Below are 24,873 nucleotides of genomic sequence, written 5' to 3' on the forward strand. Positions count from 1 at the left end.
GGTGCTTTTCTCTCAGTGTTATTCCCTGCTAAGGATTTTATAATTTCCCACAGCTCCTCAAAACACACACTGTCACATTTGCATGTTGCATCTCTAGATCTCAGGGCAATTTTACTGCTTGGTTAAACTTTTCTGAGGATCGTGTCCTGTCCCCAATGGGAATTCTGATGTTTATGGCAATGCAATACCTTTTTTGCCCCTCCACTTAGTTTTCTTACTAACTATGGTTGAAGTGAATTGCAGCAACGTTACCTGATTTGACTCAAAACTAGATCTTTGATGGTGCAAAGGCAAAAATATGTTTCCAGAGCTCTCTCCATCTCACAAAGTACAGCAGGTGCTGTGCTTCAGTGGGGATGCTTCCCCTCCCTGACATACTCTGCAGGTCCCACAAGGTCTCTGCTGGGGCTGAATTCCTGCATCTCCTTACCAATTGGATGTACCAGCATCATGCCAGGGCTTGTGCTCATGCTTCTTTCATCTGCTGAGAAATCTCCGTCTTTTGGTCATCACAGCAGAATCCTTTGCCAACAGCTGTTTCTGTCCAATGGTGACACTTGGGGATTGAATTCTGCAGTCTGCTGAGGATTCTAAGCGTAGGAATTTTTCATCTGCTTTCAAAAATTACATTATCATATGTAGAGTGAGTGGGTCTCCAATTCAGGGCCAGGAACCTGCCTGCCCAGAGGATAGATGGCAGGGCTTGCTGCCCCATACGAGCATTTTGCCCCCATTACCACTGAAGGAAAAGATCCAAGATCTGTGTGTCCTTCAGACCACCTGGCATCGCTGTTACCACTGGCACCAGTCTCCCATTCCTTCTCCCTCTCCTCTCTTTCCGTCCTGCCTTCAGTGCCTGGCATTTCTCTGCAGACCCCACGTGCCCAGGCTCTCTGCTGCAGTTCCAGAGGATGCTCCACCCCCACGTTGCAGAAAGGATGTTGTTATTTCAGGAAAGAGGCTCTTACCACCCCGTAACATAAATAGAGCAGGCACACCCCAAATACCGTCTGCCTCACATCCTCACCTTCATCTCCTCGCTCTTTCCCTTTGTGTCTGCCCTTGCTGTATTTTGGGATCACAGGTCTTCCTTGGGGAGGAGCTTATTGTCTTGTGCCACCATCAAGTGTTTGACAGCCAAAAGTGGTCTTTTCCAGCCCCATTCACTAATGCAAAACCCCCTCACTAAATGCTGAGCCTCTTGGTGCTGCAGATTTGGTTGATGTGAATGGTCTCTGGGGTCACCCAATTGAGCCTGAGGCCACACGTGAGTGCTTGCCCAGCTGTAGTGGGGCAGAGAGGTCTTGCGGAGCAAGGCTGTGATTTAGACCTTCATCTCACATTGCAGGCACTTTGTGCTGGTGAAGCTGGCAGTCTTCAGCACTTTGTTTTAACACAGGGGGCTTTTCTAGCCCAAGGAAAGGCGGTGGGCTGTCAGGTTTCCTCTGGATGTGCGTGGATGCTGGTTACCATCCCAAGTCCAGCACACAGATGCAGAATCAAATGCAAGAATGTCTTCTGTAGGGCAGAAGCATGAAGTGGGGTGAAAACTGAAAGCTGGGTCAGTGTAAGTGTTTTTGAAATGGAAAAAAGTGCTGTTGGTACTGATGCTCTGCCTTTGCTTTTCAGCATGCACATCTCTGAAAGCCAACAAGAATTCTTCAGAATGCTTGATGAAAAAATTGAAAAGGTAAGAAGCTATAAAGTAAGCATCTGTTTTGATCCAGGTTCCTGTGGGGAGGAAAAGTGGGCAGTGCTGCAACATCTGTGTCCTACACTTACTTCTCCAAGGGATTTGAACAAGTGCACTAAACCTACAGATATCGAGCTGCTTTCTCTGTAAGGCATCACCTTCCATACTGTCAAATGCAGAATCTCCAGTGAAATGAGTTTTCCAAAGATGTGTCTCATCTACATACCAGAGCATCTGATGGCTGTGTCTAGTTATTGGAATTCAGGTTAGTTTTGTTGTCTAGGTATGTTCTGGGGCAGTAATGCCATTCATTCACCAGCTGCCGCATTGGAGATGCAGCTGACCACGTCTCCTCGCTTTGGATCTCACTCTCAGATCCTTGCAGGTGTTCTCAGGGGCTCTTACACTGCTTTACTATATAGACCAGGGACTGCCAATTAAGGTGAAGTATGCAGTCTTATATGTCAAAGAGACAGACAGCTCCTGTGCATTTCAAGCTGCTGATGTCATCTAATACGGATGAGTTACATGAGTTATCATGAGCGTCATAAGAATTACAGAGAAAATTAAAAGTGTATTTTGGACTCAGCAAAAAGAGGGCTGGCTGAAATAAAATGTCTTTAATCCAAGCATGCACTCCAAAGGACACAGCCTGATGGCTTGGCAACTGAAAATAAATAGTGTTTATGAGTCCTAGAGGTCAAAAAAGCCTTGATGCAAAGGCCTGGAGAATTTCCCTAGGAGAAATTCCATCCCTTGTTGGCACCCAGCGTGTGCTGTGTTCCTGGCTGTGTGTATTGGCATTGCAGAGCTGATTTTACTTCTGCAAAAATGGCCCAAAGGTAAAAATCAGAATGTCAAACGCAATGCAAGATGCTTCTGCCTACCAAAATTCAATGTCAAAACACTGTGAGGCATTTGAAGGGAGACATCTGTTAGTGCCTCTGTTGAGTGTGTGTCCTTATGAGAGGAGCGAGAACTGAACTGCTTATGTGGAACTTGATGTAATTATGATAATTAAATCCATAGGATTTGTAGGGAGAAAGAAATCCCAGTATAAAGCTCAGTGCTGAATGCTGAGCTATGATGGCAGTCAGCTGCATTTCGGTTCTGCTAGATCAACTGGACCTTTTTGCAGGGTGCCACATGTGAAGAATAAAAAGAATAAAAAAGGAAGCCTGATGAGAAGGTAGGGATATGAATATGGGAGGTATGGAGCAGCTGGACAGAGTGGGGACAGATGAAATGGTATATTCAAACCAAGGCACAAACCACACGAGGAGGTGTGAGTGGTACTGGGTAAATGGAGATGTGTGCCTGCCCAGGGGAGGAATGGGCAGCACCTGGAGGAAGCTGCTGCACTCATCCTGGTGGGAGAAACCTGTGAATTACTGCCTGTGCAAACTGCATCCTTGTTCTGAGTCCTGGTCTTCATCTGAGTGCAATCATTGCAGGCTCAAGGCCTTAAACTTGAACGTTCTTCGGGTTCTGTCCCATCAGGGCTTCTGGGAAGGTGTGGAATAAAAGAAATGTCAACATCCAATTTGGAAAACTTACTTCATTTAGCATCTTGACAGTGGCCATCACACATAAATGTCTCAAAAATGACTGCTTTCTCTAAATCCTGCCTACGGAGCAGTAAATGATCATCAGAAATTCTTATTTAAATGTATCTCATTCCTGTAGGCTGAGGCACAGTATGTAGGACTGGTTCCATCCCTCCTGGTTACTGGTTGGTGTTCGGGTAGAAGAGAAATTGCCCAAGGGTTCATGAGGTTTGTGCACAGGCCACGTCCTCCTTCCTCAGCAATGCCTGGAGAGCTGATAAGCTTTGTCGTTACTGATAAAAATCCCATTAGGGAATAAGGTGTAGACAAAGCTTTTGTTCTGAAAACAAACTAAAAAAAAAAAGCCCTCTCAGCTCAACCCAAGCACGAGTAAAACTGGTGATTTTCTTGTGCAAACTGCCCAGCCAGGCCGCCTCACTCTGGCGTTATTCCTGGCTGCCATAATACAAACTGCCTTTTGTCACCAGGCTTTGCAGCAGAGCTGTGTTCCACCTCGCAGATGGCAGAGAACGGAAGGGGATGGAGGAGCAGCTTCAGGGCCGCTTGGGTTCCTTTCTGCCTCCCGGTGCCCTCCATCTTCCCTCAGCTGCTGAGCTGGCTGGAGGCCGGCCTGCTGCCTGCGGTGTGGGAAACCAGCGGCGTCCCTGCAAAACATAGAATCATAGAATGGTTTGGGTTGGAAGGGACCTTTGAGATCACCTCGTTCCAACCCCCTGCTATAGGCAGGGACACCTCCCACCAGACCAGGTTGCTCACAGCCCCATCCAGCCTGGCCTTGAATGCCTCCAGGGAGGGGGCATCCACAGCCTCATTGGGCAACCTGTTCCAGTGTCTTACTGCCCTCACAATAAATAATTTCTTTCTAATATCTAGTCTAAATGTACCCTCTTCCAGTTTAAAGCCATCTCCCCTCATCCTATTGCTACGTGCACTTATAAAAAGTCCCATCCCACCACCTTTGGCTGTTCCTTTGGCTGTCCCTCCCTAACCACCTTTGGCTGTAACATAGTGTGGTGGGGGCTCTTCACCTTGCAGTTGGGCATTGCCACAACCTGGGCTTTGAGTTTGCTTTTTGGGGTCTCTGCGCAGAGCTGAGGGGTGGGAGGCCTGCCTGGTGGTCCGCAGCACTGATGGATTTGGGCATCACTGTGAAGCATTTCTGCATCCCGCCAGCCACTCCTCCTCCTGAATCAAGGAATGAATTTGTTTCTTTCTGGGTCAGCGGCTGCTGAGTTGAAATGAGGGCTGATCAGTCCTTGGGACTTTTGGTCGTATGGAGGAAGCCCTGTTGTTAATGGTGTGGGGCCACAGGCAGCCATGTAAGTGCTGGGCACAGAGCAGGGTCCCTCCAGCTCAGCATCATCAGGGGGACTTTAATTGCAGAAGATCTTGTCACCAGCACGTGCCCTGCATCAATTATGCATCCCAAGAAACCTCTCTTCCTTTTTTTCCTCCCCTTTTTTCTTTTGGAAAAGGGCAGGTAGCCACTCTGATCTGTGGCTCAGCTTGATTCCCGGGTGACACAGCCCAGCATGTGGGACCAAAGGGGATGGTCCAGACATGAAGGTTTTCAATCCCAGATTTGAGGCACCTGTTTTACTCAGGGTATTTTGGTTGGTTTGTGCATTCAGAAGCTGAGCTCCGGCTGTTTCATCCCAAGGGTGATATCCTGGGAGATGCTGCTGAGTTTTGGATGATATGGGAGGTGCAGCACACCTGCTCTGCACAAAAGCTGTGCTTGTTGAAGCTTAGCTTGTTTTCCTTCATTGTGCAAGTGTAATTTCAATATGAATAGTGTCTTCTGCTCTTCTGTTAAGCTCTTGCTGAGGTTCTGTGATGCAGTGTCTCCATGCATAGCGTGGCTCATTTGATTATGCGCTTCGTTGCTTTTGCATCGGTGATTGTGCTCTAGTGATGGACCTATGAGGCTGCATACATCCAGGTGTGGCATTACACGGAGCAGCTTTGTAAGGCAGTGGGTTGGACTCCCCTGGGATGGGATGCAGGGAATGAAAAGTACCAGATTTGCAGTGGCAGAAAGGGAGCGGCTTCCTGTCCTGGTGCCATGCAGGCCTTCCAGAAGTGGCTGTAGGAGTTGTGCAAACGTCATCCCCTGTTTTTCAGCTTTCTGCTCAGCTCTGAACATTCACAGACCCGAAATACACGGTCTGTAAGTATCGTTGGTTGCCTTCTATCTCAGCGAGTCATTAACCCAATGTCTGGCTTTTTTCCTTGCAGGGTCGTGATTATTGTTCAGAAGAGGAGGATGTCACATAGTGCCAATTCTGCCAGTCAAACCAGGAATACTACTGTGTAAATAGATTACAGCCCAGTTGAGACCTTTTGGAAGTCTTCTAGAGCGAACAGCACTACATAAAAGAAGATCATTTCCACATTATATGCTCCATTCAGTTACAGTGTTTCTTAATGAACAGATGAGGAATATTGCTAAGAACTCATAAGGAACTATTTTTGTTGCTGCTAGTTAAAACTTGTTGCAACTTTTCACTTTCTCTGTGTCCAGATACGCAGCAAATCCTTAAAGTTAATCCGAAAGACGGTGTTGATTTTATTAAGGCCTCTGGCCTGTTTTCTATCAGATGAGGTAGTGTTACACAGCTTCCATAAGTGAACATTCAAGCATCTGAGAAACACCCTTACGCTGTCTGTCAGTCCGCGTGCGGCCGGAGTGCTTATTCATGCTGGTGATTTCAAGCTTTGGAGATGGGATGTTTTGCCATGGCAGGCCTTGTTTCTCTGCTGAGAAGAAGCTGAGAAACTATTATCCATTAAAAGCATGTTATCACTGAAATGCTGGAAGTGATGCAGAAACAGGAATTTGTATTTTAAGAGGAAAAGAGTTTCATTTAATAGGTATCTTAATCAAGGACTAAGCTTGCAGTATTGGCTTTGCTGAGCACGAATGGGAGTGTGATCACAATCATTTTGAATCTCTTTTTTTCTAAGAAAATAAACATTTTACTGTTTTTATGTATCCTTGTCTTTTCCCATTCATGTAACATTCACATTCTGAGAGCCCGGAGGCAGGGAAGGCAAAACCAGCCCTGGGCATTTACGGCAGTGGATCTGACCTCTGAAAGCAGTGCTGTGCCAATGGGGTGTATCTGCTGCATCTCCTGTAGAGTTTATTTTTCCAGCTGATACAGAGGGGATACTGTCTTCTCAAAAGCAGATAATGATGTTTTTAACAAGTACTGTCATGAGTTTAAAAAAAAAACAACCCTTAAAGAGGTGGAAAAAAGACAATTTCTGTATATATTCCTTAAAGGAGATTGTTACCTGTGCCAATATTTACCCTTCCCACTTTGACAACGCCAACTCTGCAGTGCATCCCAAAGAGGAGCTTTCTCAGTGAGTCTGCAGGACGTGGGGTTCGTATTGATGCCATTGGTCCCACCTGGAGGGCTGCTCCAACACCAACAGCCTCGAGTTCTGACGCAGTGGGTATCAGTGTGGGGCACTCAGCCCAAACCCTTTAAAAGTGACCATTTTTCTGACCTGGGTCACAGGGCCTTCTGCAAAACAAATCCTCATAAAGGCTTTCAGCTGAAAGTCCTTCTCTTCTGCTTTCCAGAGATCTCAGCAATACACTGGAATTTCATCGCGAGAGCTTTCCTCTCACAGTCGCAGCACTGCATTCCACCAATAGCTTCCCATATAAAAGCTCAGCAAAGAGGGTCCTCCCCGGCGGGTTTTACCCCTCACATTGGTGGCCAGTTGATGGCCAAGAACTGCTGGCCAGTTCTCGAATCCTTACTCTGTTTTGCAGCCCTTTTGGCAGCAGCTTTGGCAGCACAGCTCTTCCTGAGCATCCCATCCTCCCTGGAGATGAGTTTTCGCTGTGCTCCTTTCCCTCATCCAGTCATGCTGGGTGGGGCTCCTGGGGTCTCGCAGCACTGTGGAGCCATTTGAGCCTTCAGGTGACAGGGAAGGGCTGTACCTTGGCATATATATATATATATATTTTTTTTTTTTTTTGCATAATTTATAGCGGCTCTTGAGCAGGTAGGCATGCAGAGGAGAAAGAGATTGCATATTTGAATTATTTAAACACTTTAATTAATAAAGAGTTCTGGGGTTGATCCCACCAGAAGTGCTTCACAAAGCCTTTGCGGGTTATACAGGAGGGGTTGAGCTGGGTCCTTGATAAACATGGTTCATTCTCTAAGCACTGAATGACACACCTACTAATTTCACATACGGACGTTGCGTTGCAGACGTTCCATGGGAAGGTTTGTGGGGAAGCTGTTGGTGTTGACGTGCCCAGGACTGCAGGCTGCTGATGGGACTGGCTGAGGCTCAGTAGGCTCAGCTTTGCGCTCCCCTTCTGCAGTAGACATGGGCAGAGCTGAGTGTTGGCATTCGGGGTGGTGGAGGAGTCTCCTGTTGGCATCAGGGCAGCAAGTCTTTAACCACGGCCCTTCCATCAGCTCTACGTGGCAGCAGCACTGGGACAGGGTCTTGGCCAGGTGGGAGCTTGCTGTTAAACCTATAGGAAGCTAAAGCCCAGCGCTGGCAATGTATTGTAAGGAGCTTGGCTGGTCCTTGGGGCTTCTGAGAACATGCTCCTATTGCAGGCAGACCCAGTCAGGTGGATGGTGCTCTTTAACCTGATTTACGTCTTCTGCAGAAGTCATGGCAAATTTTTTAGCAGTCTAAATATGTGCGGCCACTAAGGATTTGTAATAATATAAGCTGATTATTAATATAAGCTGTAGCTTGAAATGCATCTCTTCTTGGAGCCATACCTCAAATATATTCAGCAGAGTGGAGAAGAGGGTGGACAGAGGAGAACTGCTCATATCTGACTTGGCGGTAAATGGATTTTTCAAGGTTTCTTATAAAAGAAATAGCAAGAAAATGATTCCAGGCCAAGTCTCCCTTTAGGAGGCTGATGTACCACCTAATGTGCTCCCATTTACAGTGCAGGATCTTGGACAAAATGTGAAACAATTTCACAATCACCTTCCCGCTGCATGTGAGCAGGTACCTTCAGTGCAAGGGGAAATCCTGCCCTGGGACAGCAGCACCAGCACCAGCCTCCATGCCCAGCACAGCGCTGCAGTGTGATTCCTCCTGGGAGCACAGCAGGGCCAACCCCACAGTGTGATGACTGCATGCAGTGGAGCACAGTGCCAGAATTCAGGCATGAAAAGGGTGAGACCCACATTTGAGCACACACCTCTCCCAGAGCGACAGATTTCCTAAATCTCTGCTTTTCAGCCCAACTCCACAGAAGACCGTTCCCACATCTCCATCTCTGCTTGGATGCACGGGCAGATATGTGGACTGACATGCAAACAGCCCCATCTGAGGAACCAGGTCACAGGGCCGCCCTTTGGAAAGCTCATCAAAGCAGCTGCTTAATTAGCTGACAACTATTGCTGTTTGTGTGAAAGCAGAATGAGGGCAAAGGCTCACCAGGTGGGAGTGAAGCCCACTGGCTCCATGCACATCTGTCAGATATATGGATGTGTGAGCCGTGATGGGGGGCCTGCTTGAGCCAGGAGTCAGAATTATTAAGATTGGAAAGATCACTGTTGGCATCTAGTCCAGCCATCAGGGATCCGAGGCTTCGAGGGCTTAGCCCTGTGCTGCTATGGGTGCTCAGGTTCTGCAGGCCTGGGGGTGCCCCCAGCACTGCCCCTGGAAGGGATGGCACAGAACAGACCTGAGCACTTCATGACCATTTTGCAGTACGTGTTCTCACCTTGGCCAGGCAGGTCCCAAGCAGTGCCTGCATGGGATGCTGGGGCCCTGAGCACCCATCTGCGTGACAAGGACAGCTGCTGGCCCTGGGGACAAAGACCAGCACTCAAGGAGGCCCAGTGCCCCGCAGGGTAAGGGAACACTCTGCTGGGCACTGGGAGGGCACAGCTCAGTGGGTTCCTACAGACATGGCATGCAGAAGGTGCTTTTGAGAGTGTTTCCTATCAGAGGTCCCTGCTCTGGGCTCTGCCCCAAAGCTGTCCCAGCCCCATCTTTTTTATGCAATTTAAGGGAAAAAGTTCTCGAGTGTGATTGCTGCAAGAAACTCGAAAGAGGTGTGGGAGCAGCGTGATATTCTTGGGTTTTGGCATTCTGAATTCGTGTCTATTAATAATCCCCTGAGTGAGTCATATGGAGATGCATTTATGCACTGAGTCGGAGAGAGCTGCATCCCGAAATAGCAGCTCTGTAATTTTTTATGATGCTGTAATGCCAGCACGGTGCAGATTGACATCATTTAGCAGAGCCGCTGGCTGGCAATCAGCTCACCCGTGTCAGGCCCTGAAATAAACACGGGAGCCACGTGCTGTGTTACATAAACAGCAAAGGAAGCCATCGCCTGTGGGAAGTGCCTCTTCCCCATTTCCTACAGCTCTCCCTCCTTTTATCCCTTAGCAAAAGCATAAACCCCCATTGCCCATTTCCTTAAACTGGAGCACGAGGAGTTACAAGGAGTAACAGTGCCACATACCCGGCCCTGTGTTTGGCACTCAAAGGTGAAGCCAACTGCCCAGAACAGCCTGACCAGAATATTTACATTTTATTAAATCTTTACAATCAGCAGTTATAATCAAGTACACAATTATGTACACAGATTATATACATTTTAGCCCAACCTTTTACATCACAGTACATCGTTGCCCTTAGAAATATTGTATATGCTTACCACCAGACAGTGAAACCCAACAGAGGTGTTACAGCACCTGTTAGTAGACATCTTCCATAAGAAAATATACGGCTGTAAATCGGGCTGGCTAAAAAGAAAGAAATGCTATAAAATCTGAACATACAATATTTCATTCACAGAATGTTTCTCTATGTTCTGAGTGACGGCTCTGCACACCACGGCCCGTTTCTAACTTCTCACCAAATGCTTTTCCACGAGCGATGCCTTCAAGAGGAGGAGAAAAAGCTGGGCTCTGGTTTTAACTTCATTGAGAAACAACACATGTAAACAATCGGGAATATTCCTCTAAGATCAAATTGGCTAACCTGAACTGCATGGCACGGAGTAAGTGCGGCTCCGGCCGGGATTCCTGCATTCGGTGTTCAATGCTATACAAACCGATGTGCAATGCCCAACACGAAGGGCGGCTGCTGCTGCTGATGGATGAGCAGTGCTCCACCTGGAGCAGACTGAACCCAGAAAGAACACCTACTCTCCTCTCCGAAAGAGGATTAAAAAATAATTAATACATTCTTTTTGATTTTTAAAGATGAGAGTGACAGAAAACAGAACTACTTTCAGCATGATATGAGAGTCAACTAATGCCATCTCCTCCCAAGGAAACACCAAATAAAAACAACCTGAATTGAACTGCCCCCTCACCCTTCCTGCTTTCCCAAGAGGTCACTTCCCCTGACCAGGTCTGGACACCCGCCCTGCACCGCTGCGGCTCTCGTGGTCACCTCCAAGCGGAGCAGAACAAAAGCACAGCCCTGGAGGAGGGAGGTGATGCTCACCTGCAGATGGCCACCGCCAGGCACACCCACACTGAGTTCTGCACCATGCCCAGGGAAAGGGCTGTTTGCTGCTTTGGCCATGGGTGTGGATGAGCAGCCAGAGGTGAGCTTGTGGTGCCAAGGGAAGCTCAGCTTGTATGAAAATTTTACTGTTACACCTACATTTCCTGCAGGTTAAAAAAGATGCACCACTGTAAGCTTGCATTGCAATATTGACAGTCTTAATTAACATGATCAGAGGAGCTCTATGCCTATAAAATATAACCCTGCTTCCCCCAAAAGAACTACCAAGCATGAAGGTGCAGTCCGTGCTGGAGAGCACCGAGAACAGCACTCTGCTGTGGCACAGGCAGGCAGAGACCCATGGGGTGACACCCAGCCCGCTGCTGGGCTCACAGCTCCACTAACAAAGGGCACTTATGGCTCCTAAGGTCCAACCCCTTCCATGAAGAAACCCACGTCACAACAAAAAAAAAAAACCCACATAAATACAAAATCCCCCAGCTGAAAAACCTTGGCTGCTGCAAGCACTCAGCTCAAACCTCCACACAGTTATTTGTGCAAAGGAATAACTACATTTGAAAGCTGATGTGTTTTAAAAGGACGCTTATTCACTGCTCTGCTACCTCCTCATTTCCTCCTCCAAATCACCTCCTGCAATGATTTAACGCTATCGTTCAATTTACGCACACGGTTCTGACTGTCATGCTCCCAAAAGGTGCCTGTGCATTTGCAGCTCTCAAAAGCAGTGTCGTCACACACACACATGTATACAGCATTTGCCCGGGATTTCCATTCATACTGTACAGGAGTATACACAAATAAATACAGTATGGCTGTGCTAATAACAGTTGCATATTCAGCACGCATAATTTCACCAGCTAAAAGAAAGGTGCACTTCAGACTGGGACTTTTTCCTTTAAAATATTATAAGGACCAATACAAACCTTCATTTCTAGTCTGGCGCAGCGTATAGGCAGTGTTCATTTATTTTCTAATATAAAACAATTCTTTGAGCCACGACTCTCTAAAAGCAGTTTATATGAATCAACTGAATGATCTTTTGGCAGTTTCTTTGGACACAGGACATCTCGGTTGTCTGGACAACCCTGCTTTCATTTCACTAAGAGGGATAACAACCAGGACTCACTCACCTGGGACATGCTCCCAAAGCCCAGAGCAGCACAGCAGCCATCCTCACTGCTCCCATCGCTGCAGCCCAGCTCGTGGGCCTGACAGCCACCCATTGCTGCACTGCACTGCTGCACTGGCCTCACTGCTCGAAGCATCACACTATGGAAGTTGCTGTTAGTAGTAAAACTTGGGGAAAAAGAAAGATTTTTTGTTACAGCAGATCTAATTCTGCTTAGTGTGCATTCAGGAATATTGCCAGGTGAAACTGTGCCTCGGGTAGGTTGGGTTGTTCAACCTGCAGGGCTGAATGTTTGCTCCAATCGCTTTACCTTCACCTTGCATGTAACTTTCACAGCACACCACCAACCTTAACCTGGCAGCCCCAAAAGAACCAGGCCATGCTCATTCCCTGACAGCACCTGCTTTACAAAACGCACTGCCTTTGGTTTGTGCAGCTTCTCCAGCTGGAAGTTAAGCAGGAGGGAAAGCTCACAGGCCATCTCGGTCATTCTTCAGGCAGCAGATGGAAAGAGCCATGAGAAATGCCACTGTGTCTCAGTGTAGTACGTCAGAACAAAACCGAACTGCTTCTACCTGTGTCTTACAGATGCAGCAACTGGAGACATTGCTTCACGTGCTGCTAGCAAGGAAGGCTTTCAGAGCAAGGGGTGGGGGTGGTGGAGGGGTCAGGGAAACCAGGCACAGCTCTGTTCCCAGCAGGGCAGCAGCCATCCTGCTGCCTCCAGGTGCTCCAGCTGGTAGCTGCTGAATGGTGCTGGCAGCCCCATGCGCTCAACCTGTGCCTCCCAGAGGCCGAGGCAGCATCACCTCTGGGCACCTGGCAGGCAGAAGTCAGGCTCTTTCCCTGAGCAAACCTCCTGGGATACAGCACCGCGCAGTGGGGCCACACGAATGCTTCAATTGCACATCCCCATTTTTAAACAGGAAAAATTAAAACAAAGAGCGCGTGCTGGGTTTCTATGATAATGTCCAGGTGAAACCTGGTTGCTCATCACAATACTGAATATGTTTTCTAGTTCTCAGTTATCAGGGCCTCACTTCTACCCGAAGAGTTCTCCATTTGTTTACTAGCAAATAAGTTATTACTACAAGTCATAGTTCATCCTTTTCCATCATTTCAAATGCTTCTATATCTTCATTCCAGTCTGCTAATATGGATTCCATAGGTTGAACTTTATTGTCCCAGTTAACTTTGGAGTCTGACTCTGTCTCAGTCTGCTGTTCCTGAGGCTGCTCATCCCCTTGTGTGCATGCTGGCTCTGGAGCACCAGCCTCACCAGGTCCAGGGATGGAGGAATCCTGATCTGAAGTGGAAACGCTGTCAGTGTCTGCCTGAGCAGGAGGTAAGGAATCAAGGTCAGAAACATCAGAGCTTTCTCCTTCTTCAGGCTCCTCACTGACTGCACCAACATCCTGAGATGCTGAAGAAGCTTCTTCTGAATTTTGTTTGTGTGAATCATTTTCAGATAATTTCTGGTCCATATTCTCCATTTCCAAGTCTTTGAAAGGGGAGAGAAAGAAAACATATTTTGAAAAATACAGGAAGGCAGCATTCTACTGTGTAATTCAAACGCAAAATTATTTCCTTTGACCTTATTCCTCAAGGAAGTACAAACTTTCTGTTGATAAGAAAACTATAAAAGAACATATATTACAGAGGGAGGGGATGGAAAACATTTAATCACTAAAGAGGACAAGCAATCTAGTGGGGCTGGTTTTAGAGCCTCAAACATGAATCACGATTTCTGGGCAAGTGTTAGCTGTCACCCTTCAGACTTAACAAATACTCCAGAATCTGCCTAATGCCAGGCCTCCACGCACTCCTAAATCCACCAGGATCACACATCCATGGCAGTGGGAGATGCACTTAGGCTTGCTAAACTGAATTGTGAGAGCCAAAGCTGAGGCCTCCCTCCTCACATCCCCACTGACAGCAACTAACACTGATGTCTCTAGTGCTGATTTAGTTTGCAACTTTACAGCAGCTGCCTGAATACAACCACACAAATTTCTTTGGAGCTTAATGTTCGCAACTAGTATCCAGGATGCTAACATTGCAAGCCCACTAGGGAGTTTAACTGCATATGCCATTTTAATACAGGATACTTACTGCTATCAATAATGTAGTTTGGAATCGTTTTACCTTTAAAGATTGTTGCTGGGATTCCAAACGAAAGCACAAGGAAGGGGGAAGAAGCACAAATGTATTACAAACTTTCAAATGCAGAACTATCTTTTGCATTTAGTATTTTGTTATATCAGCTTAACCATAGTTATGAACAAGGGGAATTTGTAGCAGCTATGAAAGAACAATACTGTAGCTTTCAGAGCATCTCCTCTACAGATGTGCAGAAGGTTAGTGCTGCTCCTGGTTTACCTGTGTCGATAAAGCAGGGCTACCAGAAAGGCTTCCAAATGGAAAGCCCAGAAATTTCTGCCATATGCAAACATTTCAATTTGAAATGTATTAGCTTGTAATTTTCTAGTATTATATGCAGACAAGTCACAAAACATCTGAGGTCAGCAACCTTATTTCTCATTAAAAACTGCTGAAAAGTGGTTAGACAGGCAAAATAATTGTAATAGCTGTCTTTTTCTTTCTGGGTACCAAGAATGTCACTGGGGAGTTTGATAAGTGAGAGGCACTTACAATGTAGGGCACTGGAAACACTTGCACTATTTCTGATACTACTTCAAAGCAGATCATGACAAAGAGGGTTCAAAAGGAATCTGGAGGACTGCATTGTCTCATTATTCAAACTGACATTTAACTTATGAACAGCATTTCTGGATGTGAACATTAACTCAGGGTGGCAAGGCCAGGGAAGAAGGCACGACAACACATTTCTGATAATGGCTTTCATATGATAAAACTAACAGTAAGGTCAGACAGAAAACTGACGTTACCAAAGAACACATTTACACCTTCGGGTAGCAACGGAAATAACTACGGTACATCTCACATTGTGCTGTGGCACAGACAGAACCTAAATCTGCATTAAAAAAAGCCTTTAATCTTACCTCTATCTTTTGCTTTGTCAGAAAGAAGCACCTCCACAGCCTCATACTCCCTGATTGCATCCAGTATAATATTTCCTTCTTTGTTGAAGAGGAAGAGCATGGGGATTGTGATATCATCTGTATTCTTTCCATCTCCAGCCATTTGGAAGAGAGGAGCTGTGTCACTGCTGCTTCCCTCGTTGTCATCTGGCCAGACACACACAAAGACAAAGCAAGCACACCCTTCTGTTAGATAGGAAGCTACTCAAAGTCTGTAGCCCATCTACTGCCCAGCCAGCTGGGAGGACACCAGGCAGAAAATGGAAAACTGGTTGCAAAAAGCCAATTTTTGTACTCTGTCCCTCTACCATTTTTTCCATTTATTGTGTACTTCAGGTTTCCCCAGTCTTTACTGTTCTAACATCCAATGATCCTTAAAATAACAACTTCTGAGCTGCAAAACCAGTGGCAATCACCTACCATGATTTGTTCATGCACATCCAGATATAAACAAAACATTTCTTTATCCTCTGAAAACACAGTTTCTGTGCTGAAGTACCACCATCTCAGTGAGTTTAACAGCCTTGTCAGCTTTCCAATATCTTCAAATGTGTAAAACACAAGTTACATTTACACATATAAATTAAAGCTTTATTTACCAATAACAATGCCTCCTATTGCTCCAGCTTTTTGAATGTTTCGTGCCTTTTCAGCAAACATACACTGGCCTCTTTGCATCAGGGCAATTTTCTCTTTCACTGCCTCAGGATTAGTGATCTCTGAGCATCCATTATACGGCTTAATGGTTGCAACAAATCCTCTTGTCTGCAAGGAAAAACAAAACAAAAAACAAAACAAGAGAATTAGAGAAGTAGGTTCAAGCTTGCAAAAGATTCCTAAGCATTTTATTTCCTTTGGTTAATCTAATGCATTAAGTGTCCTCAGTCAGCACAGGCAATCATCCCCTGGAGCTAAGAAACAAAGAGTGAAAACCTAACTCTTAGACTCAGCATGTTTTGTCTGTACCTGTGAACTGCTGTCTCTGGAAAACTGTATGCTGTGAACCACCAGTCTGAGACTCACCTGTTGGGCTGCATCATACCCAGTGGAACTCACAGGATTTTCCTACTGCTTCCAATAGGAACTGTTGCCTCTCTGACAATTTCTTCTTCTTTCTATATACAGTCCTTCACAGAAGCTCGTGTTACAGCAACCTACTCCAACTCTAAAAGGGCTTCTGCAAACTCATGGCTGACACGGTAGGAAAATCAGCCCTTATAACTGAATACCTCTTGAGAAATGCAATGCAGATTATATGAATGTGTTTCAAAGTCATACTGTGTATGTGTACTAAATCCTAAATAATGACTGATGACTCAGAGTGGACCAATAAGCCACTCGTCTAAAAAGACCCTGTTCTGTCACTGCACTATCCTGTCATTTTAACCTCTTAATTACCCTGGCCACCCTGAAATACTCATAACTTCAATACCGTAACATTTCAGCTTAAGCAATAAGGAAAAGTAACAGAAAGCTAAAATCAAATACATTCTTACATACCCCTGATTTGTGTTTAGATAAATCCATCCCAAATTGTGCTGGTCCAGCAGTTAAGACCACCCTACCGAAGAATGGGTGGGAAACTATCTGAACAGCACGAGGAGGTAGCTGCTGCTCCTTCTGCTGCTGACTGGAGAGTTCAATCATCTCCTGCATGAACCGTAAACCATCTTCAGCATCAAGTGAACTTGCTGCCTTAGTTGTTAAAAAAAAAATAAAGTTTCTACATAAGTGTTTGACAAGCTTGGGGAAAAAAAAAACTGAAGTTAGCTTGGCTTGGACCACCATTTACATTACATATATTGGTACTTCAATGATTCAGAAAAATGCTCTGTTTTTACATTGTTTTCCTAACAAAACAATGCTACTGGCAAACATTTAGTGCTATGCAGACTTTAAGGTACAGAGTGGAGGCTCCTGGCACTCATTCCCCAGTCTGACTTCTTAGCATCTCCATTGTAGTGCAGACTAAAATGTATTAGTGAGTAGGTCTCAAAGAAAAAGAAATCTCTCACTCTGAAAACTTCATACTTTCAGTAAATTGGAATTAGCTATATTACTTTGACATGAAGTGCCTCCACCTAATTTAATAGAAGATTGTTAGTGAGGCAAGACTTTAACAACCATAAACCTGTTAAATACAGCTGCACATTCACCTCACATGCCCTCTTCTCAGTCAGACTGCCCCTCCTGAGGCTTTAAGTCTTAAATATCATAGCCAGCATGATTTTACCAGAAGTTTTCAGAAGAGGTAGTTAGGTCTTACTTGCACTGCATGCTGCACTAATTGCACTCTTCCATCTTTAAGATGAATCAAACTGACTCCCATCTTCTTCAGTATTTCCAAATGCTCGGGATTACTGGCCATGAAGTCTCTGGCTCTCAGTGGTGGTTTTGGTCCAGTTCCCAAGCTCTCTTCTCTGATAAAAAGATATTTAAAAAAAAGCAATAAAAATCAGATTATTCTTGAACCGTAACTCTCACACAACCTGCCCAAGTTACACCTACCACTACGCTATTAGAGTTTTCTGGAATAAAGTTAAGCACAAATTTCAACAGACAGCAACTTCTCAGCCTTTTTTTAAAGCTGCTCATATCCTTGATGATTCTCTGCTGTGAAAAAGAACATGCAGTGTTGACAGTAAGAACCTACCGTATGCTGCCTCTCATCCTTAAATAGTCTGCATAACTGTAAAAACTGATTAAAAACAGTTTTCTTGTTACACAGTTTTACTTATTAAGTATAAATATCAAAGAGGCGGTCAGAACAATAAGGTTCCTCAACTTTAACAGGCTCCTCACAATAAACTCCTCACAATATATGCAATGATGTATGGCAGCACTATGGCCTTACTATGGAAAAGAGTACTCAAGAGACTACAGAAATTCACTTTACAAATCATGGAGATGCATTTCCTGGCTACAGTAATACCTGGGCTACAATTCCCACTTGGAGCATATGGCTCATAAAGCTCCTTTTGCTTTGACAGATTCACTAATTCCTGATGGAAATGAACAAAGCATTGTTGAAGAAGTCAGAAAAACAGAACTAGTAGTGCCCATAGCCAGAAGGAATGCAAACTTGAGCACAGCAAGCTCCAATACACATCATGTTTTTCCTCCCATGCCTAATAGATGCTGTTTTAGTCACTGCTGTACTAACAAAAGACAGAAGAAGTTCATCTTACGCTCTTGAAATACTCCTAGGACAGCTCTTATCCACCACATTTTTCAAAGGTTCACGAATACTCTGAGCAAACATTGGGTCATTTGGGAAGAGGATCTGAGTATTTGGACAGGTCCAGTCAAAGTTGCTGTCATCCAGCTCTGTGTATTCTGTAGTCTGAAACAGAAGTTGCAGATCGCTAATTAAAAAGCAGGTTACATTTATATGAGAAGAAAATCAACAAACAGACCTACCCTTGAGTCACCTGTGTACTAAGGACACAGAGCAGCTGAATGCAATAACCACCCAGTTACCAAAAAGAGGAATACATAATTCTTCCATGCTTCTTCACGCAATGAAAAACTTACCAGTGCACCACAGTCCCTTTTGGGGATAAGTACATCAGTTCTAATTTGTAATTTGCCAGTCTTCTATCCAGTTTCTAGAATTTGTTTTTGGCAGAAACAGTTTATCGCCAACCAGCAAACAAAATTCCTGAAGCCTTCTCATGACATCTTGTGTCCCTGTTCTTGGTGCTGGACAACTAGACAAAGCAATTACAACTTCAATTGGTACTGCCTGATTCTGTCTGAACCAGCTGCAGTCTATGGTAATTTTGCTTCATATTACTAAGACAGTCTCACCTCTCCCTTGAGTAAAAAGATGCTCTAAATAATACTGCAGGAGAATGACTTCATTCATAAATAACACTCGTGTATCATGAAGTTTAAACAGGTTTATACAGAAAGAAAACAAGAGCCTTCTTGAAACCCTTCATATGAACAAAATGCTCTCCTCCTCAGGAGTGATACAGACTTGCAGGCCTGTGAAGCGGCAAGGATTAATCTCTATTTTCAGAACTGATGTCAGATCAGGAGTTATTATTTGCACAAGTTACTGTTTTATAGTTTGAAATCATGTGAATCATCTGAAGTGGAGATCCAGAGACATGTTTAGTCTTCTCTTAGTTTTGCATTGGATAACAGGGTAAGTTCACTTTTCTGCTTAAAATTAAAGGTAGTATTTATTTACTTAAAAAAACCCAACTATTTACAACATTTAATTAAAACCAAATATTTAGAGGTTTCCTAAAAAAAAAGATCTAAAAGGCTCTCTACTAGCTTACTGGAATAAACACTTCAAAGTAGCTATCCTCTTAATGTGATGAACAGTAAGCATCTCTAAAGAAAGAAGGCCTGGAACACACTGCAAGTTCCAGCACACTAGGATATGACCTTTCCTGTTTATGAGAAAAAAAAACCACAAACAGGATATTGGGATGCTACCATCAATTATCTCACAGGCATTTCAAATTAGTAGCACTACGTTTACATTAAAAATAAATTTACACATTTGTTTTTTCCTTTTTTTTTTTTTTTTTTAACCCCCTGGGATAAATTCCATAATAAAGTAAAACACCTTCACAGCCTCTCAGACATTCTGCAGGATCGTTATGCCAGCTCCCTCAGCACTTGTGGTGCACCCCACTGGAGCCCAAGGACGTAGGAACACAGTTAGCTGAGGTATTCCCAGGCCTGACCCTCTTCCACAAGGATAGGTTTCATGCAAGTTGTCAACGCCATTTTCTGCAGAATCTTAGTTTTGTGTCATATCTTTAGTCTTAAAACTTAAGTAAATGGCATTAGAATAAGTCACTCCGTCCTTTTCCTTGTCCTTTTACCGAACATTTCCTGTTCTCAAAACACTATACAAGTTAGGCAAGCACTTCACAGAGCATGCTCTGTGGGAATGCTTAGCATCTCAGAAATAATCACCTTCTCATGCTGGGGATGAAAGCTGTGTAAAATTGTCTTTCAGACCCTTCAAAGAACTCTGCATAGTTTGAAAAATGCTGATCACACCAGTCAACAAAGAATAAAAAAAAGGGGAAAAATGAAGTTACACTGCAGGTGCTGAAAGAGTTCAGCAACACACAGGGTCCCTTTTAAATCCATCTGAAATTCCTTCACTCCCTCCCCTTTCCAAAACTCAAAGCTAAGAGATGATAAATATTCACACACATAACACTTCAAAGAGAGTAGAATCTCCACCATCAGGGAACATTAAAAAACAATAAACTAACTCCATGACCCATGAAATGTATTACCAACACTGGATGTTATGAGCAACTCATCTAAGAAGTTTTCACTTTCAAATACCATACCAATTCATATCCCCAAAGTCCTACACACCCTCCTATTCATTTTTTCTCTCATTGCTTTGGCTTAACAGTGGTATTTTAATCCTGTAAGAATAGCTATACCACCTCAATGGACAGAAGAATAAAAGAGAAGACTTTCTACGATTCTTCATGGCACAATCTGAGTACCACTGGGCATTTTGGAAGGCAGAGTTGATTTATAAACCCATTTACTTTCTTAAATGTGCACAACAGAGGTATATCAGATGGACTGGAATAATTTAACATCTCAGAAGCTGTAACTGCATTTTGTCAAAATAAATTTGCAGCAGCTTCAGAAAAAAAAACTTTGAAAATGTGCGGTCTGTGTAATAAAAGAACTTAGCAGCATTGCTACAAATTTAGAAAATTAAAAGAAAATAGATCATAAGAAAAAAAAGAAAAAAGATCATACTGCATTATCTTAAAATTTATACAGCCAATTCCTTTGAAATACTGCTAATATTCCACAACTTTTTTCTCAAGACTCCACGGCGCAGAATCTGATTACGGGAACATAATTCATGCACGTGACTGTCACTGTTCACATAATGAAACAGTTCACATTAAAGTGTCAGAAACAGTGTAGTACAAATTACAATTTCTATTCCATACCCTCTCTCTCTCTCTCTCTCTCTCTCTCTCGCTCCCTCTCTCTCTCAAAAAAAGGGAACTGCTCCAGAGCACCATTAGAACTGATGGAAATCTGAGTTGTTACTTACTGTATTCTTTTTAGAGATGGTTTGGTTTGTGGTGGAAAGCCAGAGTGGCAATAGATGAGCTTCTGTAGTGAATATATAATCTTCTATGTCAAAAATCATGTCTTCCTTATCAGCAAACAGCAGATAAAGATATTTAAACATCTCAGCCAGAAAGAAAGAGTCCATTCTACGGAAAAAAAACACAAAGGCCCTTTCAGAAGATATGCATTGCTCTAATCTGTCAGTTAAAAAAATGCTCATTTTGCTCCATCTCTGAAGGCTTCATGACTATTGTTATGGAACTTTAAACCATCTGAATGCCTTTCACTTCAAAGGAAACTATGTTCAATATGATGAATCAATTAATGCTCAGTAGAAGATGGCATTACAGCAAAAACAAGGCTCTTCTACAAACTTCTGTTTTGAAGTATATTTTATTAGAAATGAAGCAATCTATTATGTCAAGCCTAATGAAAACATGCTTGAAATGAAAGGTTATTAAACTATATTCTCATCTATCTGAATCTATAAAACTACTGAAATAGTTTGCAGATTTTGATAAAAATGGATAACTTCAGACTTGGTTATCAATCACAGAACTGTTTGGAGCTCCCCAGTTCAAAAAAGACAGGGATCTCCTAGAAGGAGCCCAGCGGAGGGCCAAAAAGATGATGAAGGGCCTGGAGCATCTCCCATATGAGGAAAGGCTGAGCGACCTGGGTCTGTTCAGCCTGGGGAAAAGAAGACTGAGAGGGGATCTGATCAGTATTTATAAATATCTAAAGGGAGGTGGGAGGCAAAAGGATGAGGCCAGGCTCTTCCCAGTGGTGTGTACTGTCAGAATAAGGAGCATTGGACTAAAACTTGAACACAGGAAGTTTTGCATTAACATGAACAAGAACTTCCTTACAGTCAGGGTGATGGAGCACTGGAACAGGCTGCCCAGAGAGGCTCTGGACTCTCCTTCTATGGAGGCATTCAAGACCCATCTGGATGCCTACTTGTGTGACCTGTGTAGGGAACTTGCTTTAGCCGCTGTGGGATTGGACTCAATGATCTCTTGAAGTACCTTCCACCCCTGAGATTCTGTGGCTCTGTAATGGCTTGGGTTGGAAGGGACCTCAATATGAGTAATTTGCCTGTTATCAGAAAACAATTAATTCAACTTCATCAGAAAGATAACTAGATTGTCAAATAAAAAAATGTTGTTTTCACCTGTCTTCATGGCTTCCTGTACGAACATCCTTCATTGCAGCAAACCCACAAGGTACTCTCGCATACTTGTTTAGGTTTTCAATGAGTGTTTTTCCTACTTCTAGATAGTAAGGATCCCCCGTAGCCTATTAAAACAACAGAAAACAAACAAACAGGTGCACTCAGACTTACCATACAATTAGCAGGTTTTATTTTACTATCCATAATATTATTTCAATAGCTTCCTAGACTCCAGTAAGGCCTAATTTCTCAACAGTACTCAACAGTCACAAAGGGGACCTCAGATATGTTGTCACTTTTTGCAGATATGCAGACAAGCACATGAAAATGTGTACAGAAGTCCAAGACATTAGTTGCAGCTCTGTAAATTACAAAGTAGTTTTTGTACTCAAGTCTCTGGATAATCCCTGAGAGAGCTCAAGAAAAACTAAATAACTTTGAAAGTATGGTCTTTTGACATATAATGTATTTCTTTTTTAATTCTAGGCATATAAAACAACACTTCAAGAACAATTTTTGATACAAATAATTCTTCCACCTGGAAGTATTATTGAATAGCCTGGAGACAGGCTACCAGAAGAATGAAAGTGATTTTACCTTATACAGGAAGTAAGTGCTCTCAGCAAATTCAGGCCTTAAAGGATGCTGAGCCCAGTGAACTCTGAAGTCTGTTGTGAAAGCCTGAGGAAGACCCCAAAAAAACCCCAAAATAAATGGTCAGAAATAAATGCAAGAATAAAACCACACACTGGTTTCTTCTGAATTCCACATTAACTGTATTACAACAACTGCAGAACAGCAGTGGAAGACTGAAGGCCCAATATCAACCTCCGGACACCACAGGAATCACCATTCAGTTAGTATACATCAGGTCAAAACCTAACACAGTGCTGTAGCACATCTAGCACAAATGAGATTAAGCTGTGCCAGCACTGGAATCCTGACACCATCCAGCCTCCTGAGAGCGCAGTCCTGCAGGGCTCTTAGGAGGCAAGAAGAGCCAGCTGAGAGTTTGTGCTCCAGTCCTAAGAGGGAAAATGCAGCCTCCAATCTCTTCCATCTGCACAAGCACACTGCTGCAATCCAGGCAGAGAAGCCTGATGCAGGGCTGTTACAGAGACCAAGTAGAGCTGACAAATACTGTATCCGCAAATACACCTACCACCTGACACTTCCACTACATTAAAGCATCACTGCAGACTGACAGATTGTAAGCAATTGTTTCTAACACAAGAAATGCCAGAGACCAGAAGGCAGTTACCTGAAAGTTTCCCGTCCTGCATTCACTCTTAATATCCACTGGCATTTCTGTGACAGATTACATTAATTACTAGTTCATACTAGGGTTTAAGCCATGCCTTTGCTAAAGGGTAAGGCATATTGGCTTAAACACCACTAAGAGATCTTCCAAAGTCTTCCTTCGAAGTACAATGCACTGAAAAAAGGATCTTTAGCATTAATGCCATTATGTTATCAAGCAGCTACAACCACATGTGCTTATAGAAACTATGCAAATTGAAATGAGACAAAGTCAATTTTGAAAGGCTGAAATGCAAAGTCTCAGCAATTATTAATCATTATTACTGTGCTAATTACAGCCTAGCTAACTGACAATATTTCATCTTCAAAACAGCTGTCATTAGAACTGTAAACTGCATAAGAATGCCGAAGTGAGCCTCTAGTTTTAATGACACATAACCTCCTGTTGTTTCAAATGGATATCTCACACTGTTCAAATTAAGGTAAGATTTAACTTACATGATCAAATCCCAGTCACCTTACCTCAGGAAGAAAGTTATGCTTCTTTATAACTTGATACAGCATCTCGTGAGTTTCAATAGCAGGTCTAATATCACCCTTCAACACCTAAAAATCAGTAACGAAATTGACACGAAGTTACCACACATACAAATAATATTTGAATTTAGGAACAATCACGCTGCACACCAATTTCTACATCTGCAGCAGATACACACTGTAAACATTACCCTCTTCCATTCTAAGGCATTGATAATCCTCAGGAAGTTTTTAAGCAAATCCCTGAGCTCATGAAGACTTCTGCCTGCATAAAAAAAGGATCTTTACCACTTTCAGGCAACTGTGGTGGAAACGTGATTTAGTTTGTCTTAAAGATGTAACTGGCAAATAAACTAGAAAGGTTGTCTCTAGACTACTAAAAAGGCAATTTAATTCAAGTGTCTTCAGGAGAGAAGGATGAGAATCATATGGATGTGCTTTTCTTGATGCACATCAATTTGCATCATACCATAGAAAATGAGTACAGAAATCTCAATGCAGTGTTTTTGAAAACACTGCTAAGCTTGACTTGTTCATTATATATCCAGTCTATTTAATTGTTTCCTTCTTATTGAAATTAATCCGTACGTGGGTTTTTAACATTACCTGCAATCCTGGGAAGAAAGCTAGCAAAGAATCCATCCAGGTCCTAGCATTTAGCATTGGTTTATGAATATGAACATCAAGAAGGAGAGGTGGTTGGCTAATGTATTTCATTATGGCATCATAGTGCTGACAAATAACAGGAAAATAACAAGCTTATATTATCAACATACTTTAAAAGACAGATTTATATAAACAACCCTATAACATTCTATGTCAATGGAAGGACGAGTACGACACTCCCAATCATTACTGCATTTGGC

The 24,873-nt window shown here is 43.5% G+C and overlaps 2 protein-coding genes across 9 annotated transcripts in view; one reads left to right on the forward strand and one right to left on the reverse strand.

Annotated features, from left to right (window-relative positions):
• Positions 1-6,256, forward strand: part of C1orf21 (C1orf21 homolog) — an 86,857-nt gene extending 80,601 nt beyond the window's left edge. For all 7 annotated transcript variants that reach the window (XM_046898268.1, XM_046898271.1, XM_046898269.1 and 4 more), the window contains 2 exons: positions 1,630-1,690; positions 5,500-6,256. In XM_046898268.1, the coding sequence (XP_046754224.1) occupies positions 1,630-1,690; positions 5,500-5,538 (100 nt within the window). In that variant the 3' untranslated portion in view covers positions 5,539-6,256. The remainder of the gene's footprint in view (positions 1-1,629; positions 1,691-5,499) is intronic.
• Positions 6,257-9,792: 3,536 nt separating this feature from the next.
• The window catches only part of EDEM3 (ER degradation enhancing alpha-mannosidase like protein 3), a 29,475-nt gene continuing 14,394 nt past the window's right edge, over positions 9,793-24,873 (reverse strand). The window contains exons 10-21 of one of the 2 annotated variants that reach the window (XM_015290548.4): positions 24,614-24,739; positions 23,993-24,076; positions 22,808-22,891; positions 22,211-22,335; positions 21,017-21,182; positions 18,138-18,292; positions 17,216-17,369; positions 16,450-16,644; positions 15,549-15,714; positions 14,911-15,096; positions 14,000-14,047; positions 9,793-13,388 (exon numbers count right to left, since the gene is read on the reverse strand). In XM_015290548.4, the coding sequence (XP_015146034.1) occupies positions 12,982-13,388; positions 14,000-14,047; positions 14,911-15,096; positions 15,549-15,714; positions 16,450-16,644; positions 17,216-17,369; positions 18,138-18,292; positions 21,017-21,182; positions 22,211-22,335; positions 22,808-22,891; positions 23,993-24,076; positions 24,614-24,739 (1,896 nt within the window). In that variant the 3' untranslated portion in view covers positions 9,793-12,981. The remainder of the gene's footprint in view (positions 13,389-13,999; positions 14,048-14,910; positions 15,097-15,548; positions 15,715-16,449; positions 16,645-17,215; positions 17,370-18,137; positions 18,293-21,016; positions 21,183-22,210; positions 22,336-22,807; positions 22,892-23,992; positions 24,077-24,613; positions 24,740-24,873) is intronic. The other variant, XM_422293.8, reaches the window with a different exon arrangement.

This window comes from Gallus gallus, chromosome 8 (genome assembly GCF_016699485.2).
Source record: "Gallus gallus isolate bGalGal1 chromosome 8, bGalGal1.mat.broiler.GRCg7b, whole genome shotgun sequence".
Classification (NCBI taxonomy): Eukaryota; Metazoa; Chordata; class Aves; order Galliformes; family Phasianidae; genus Gallus; species Gallus gallus.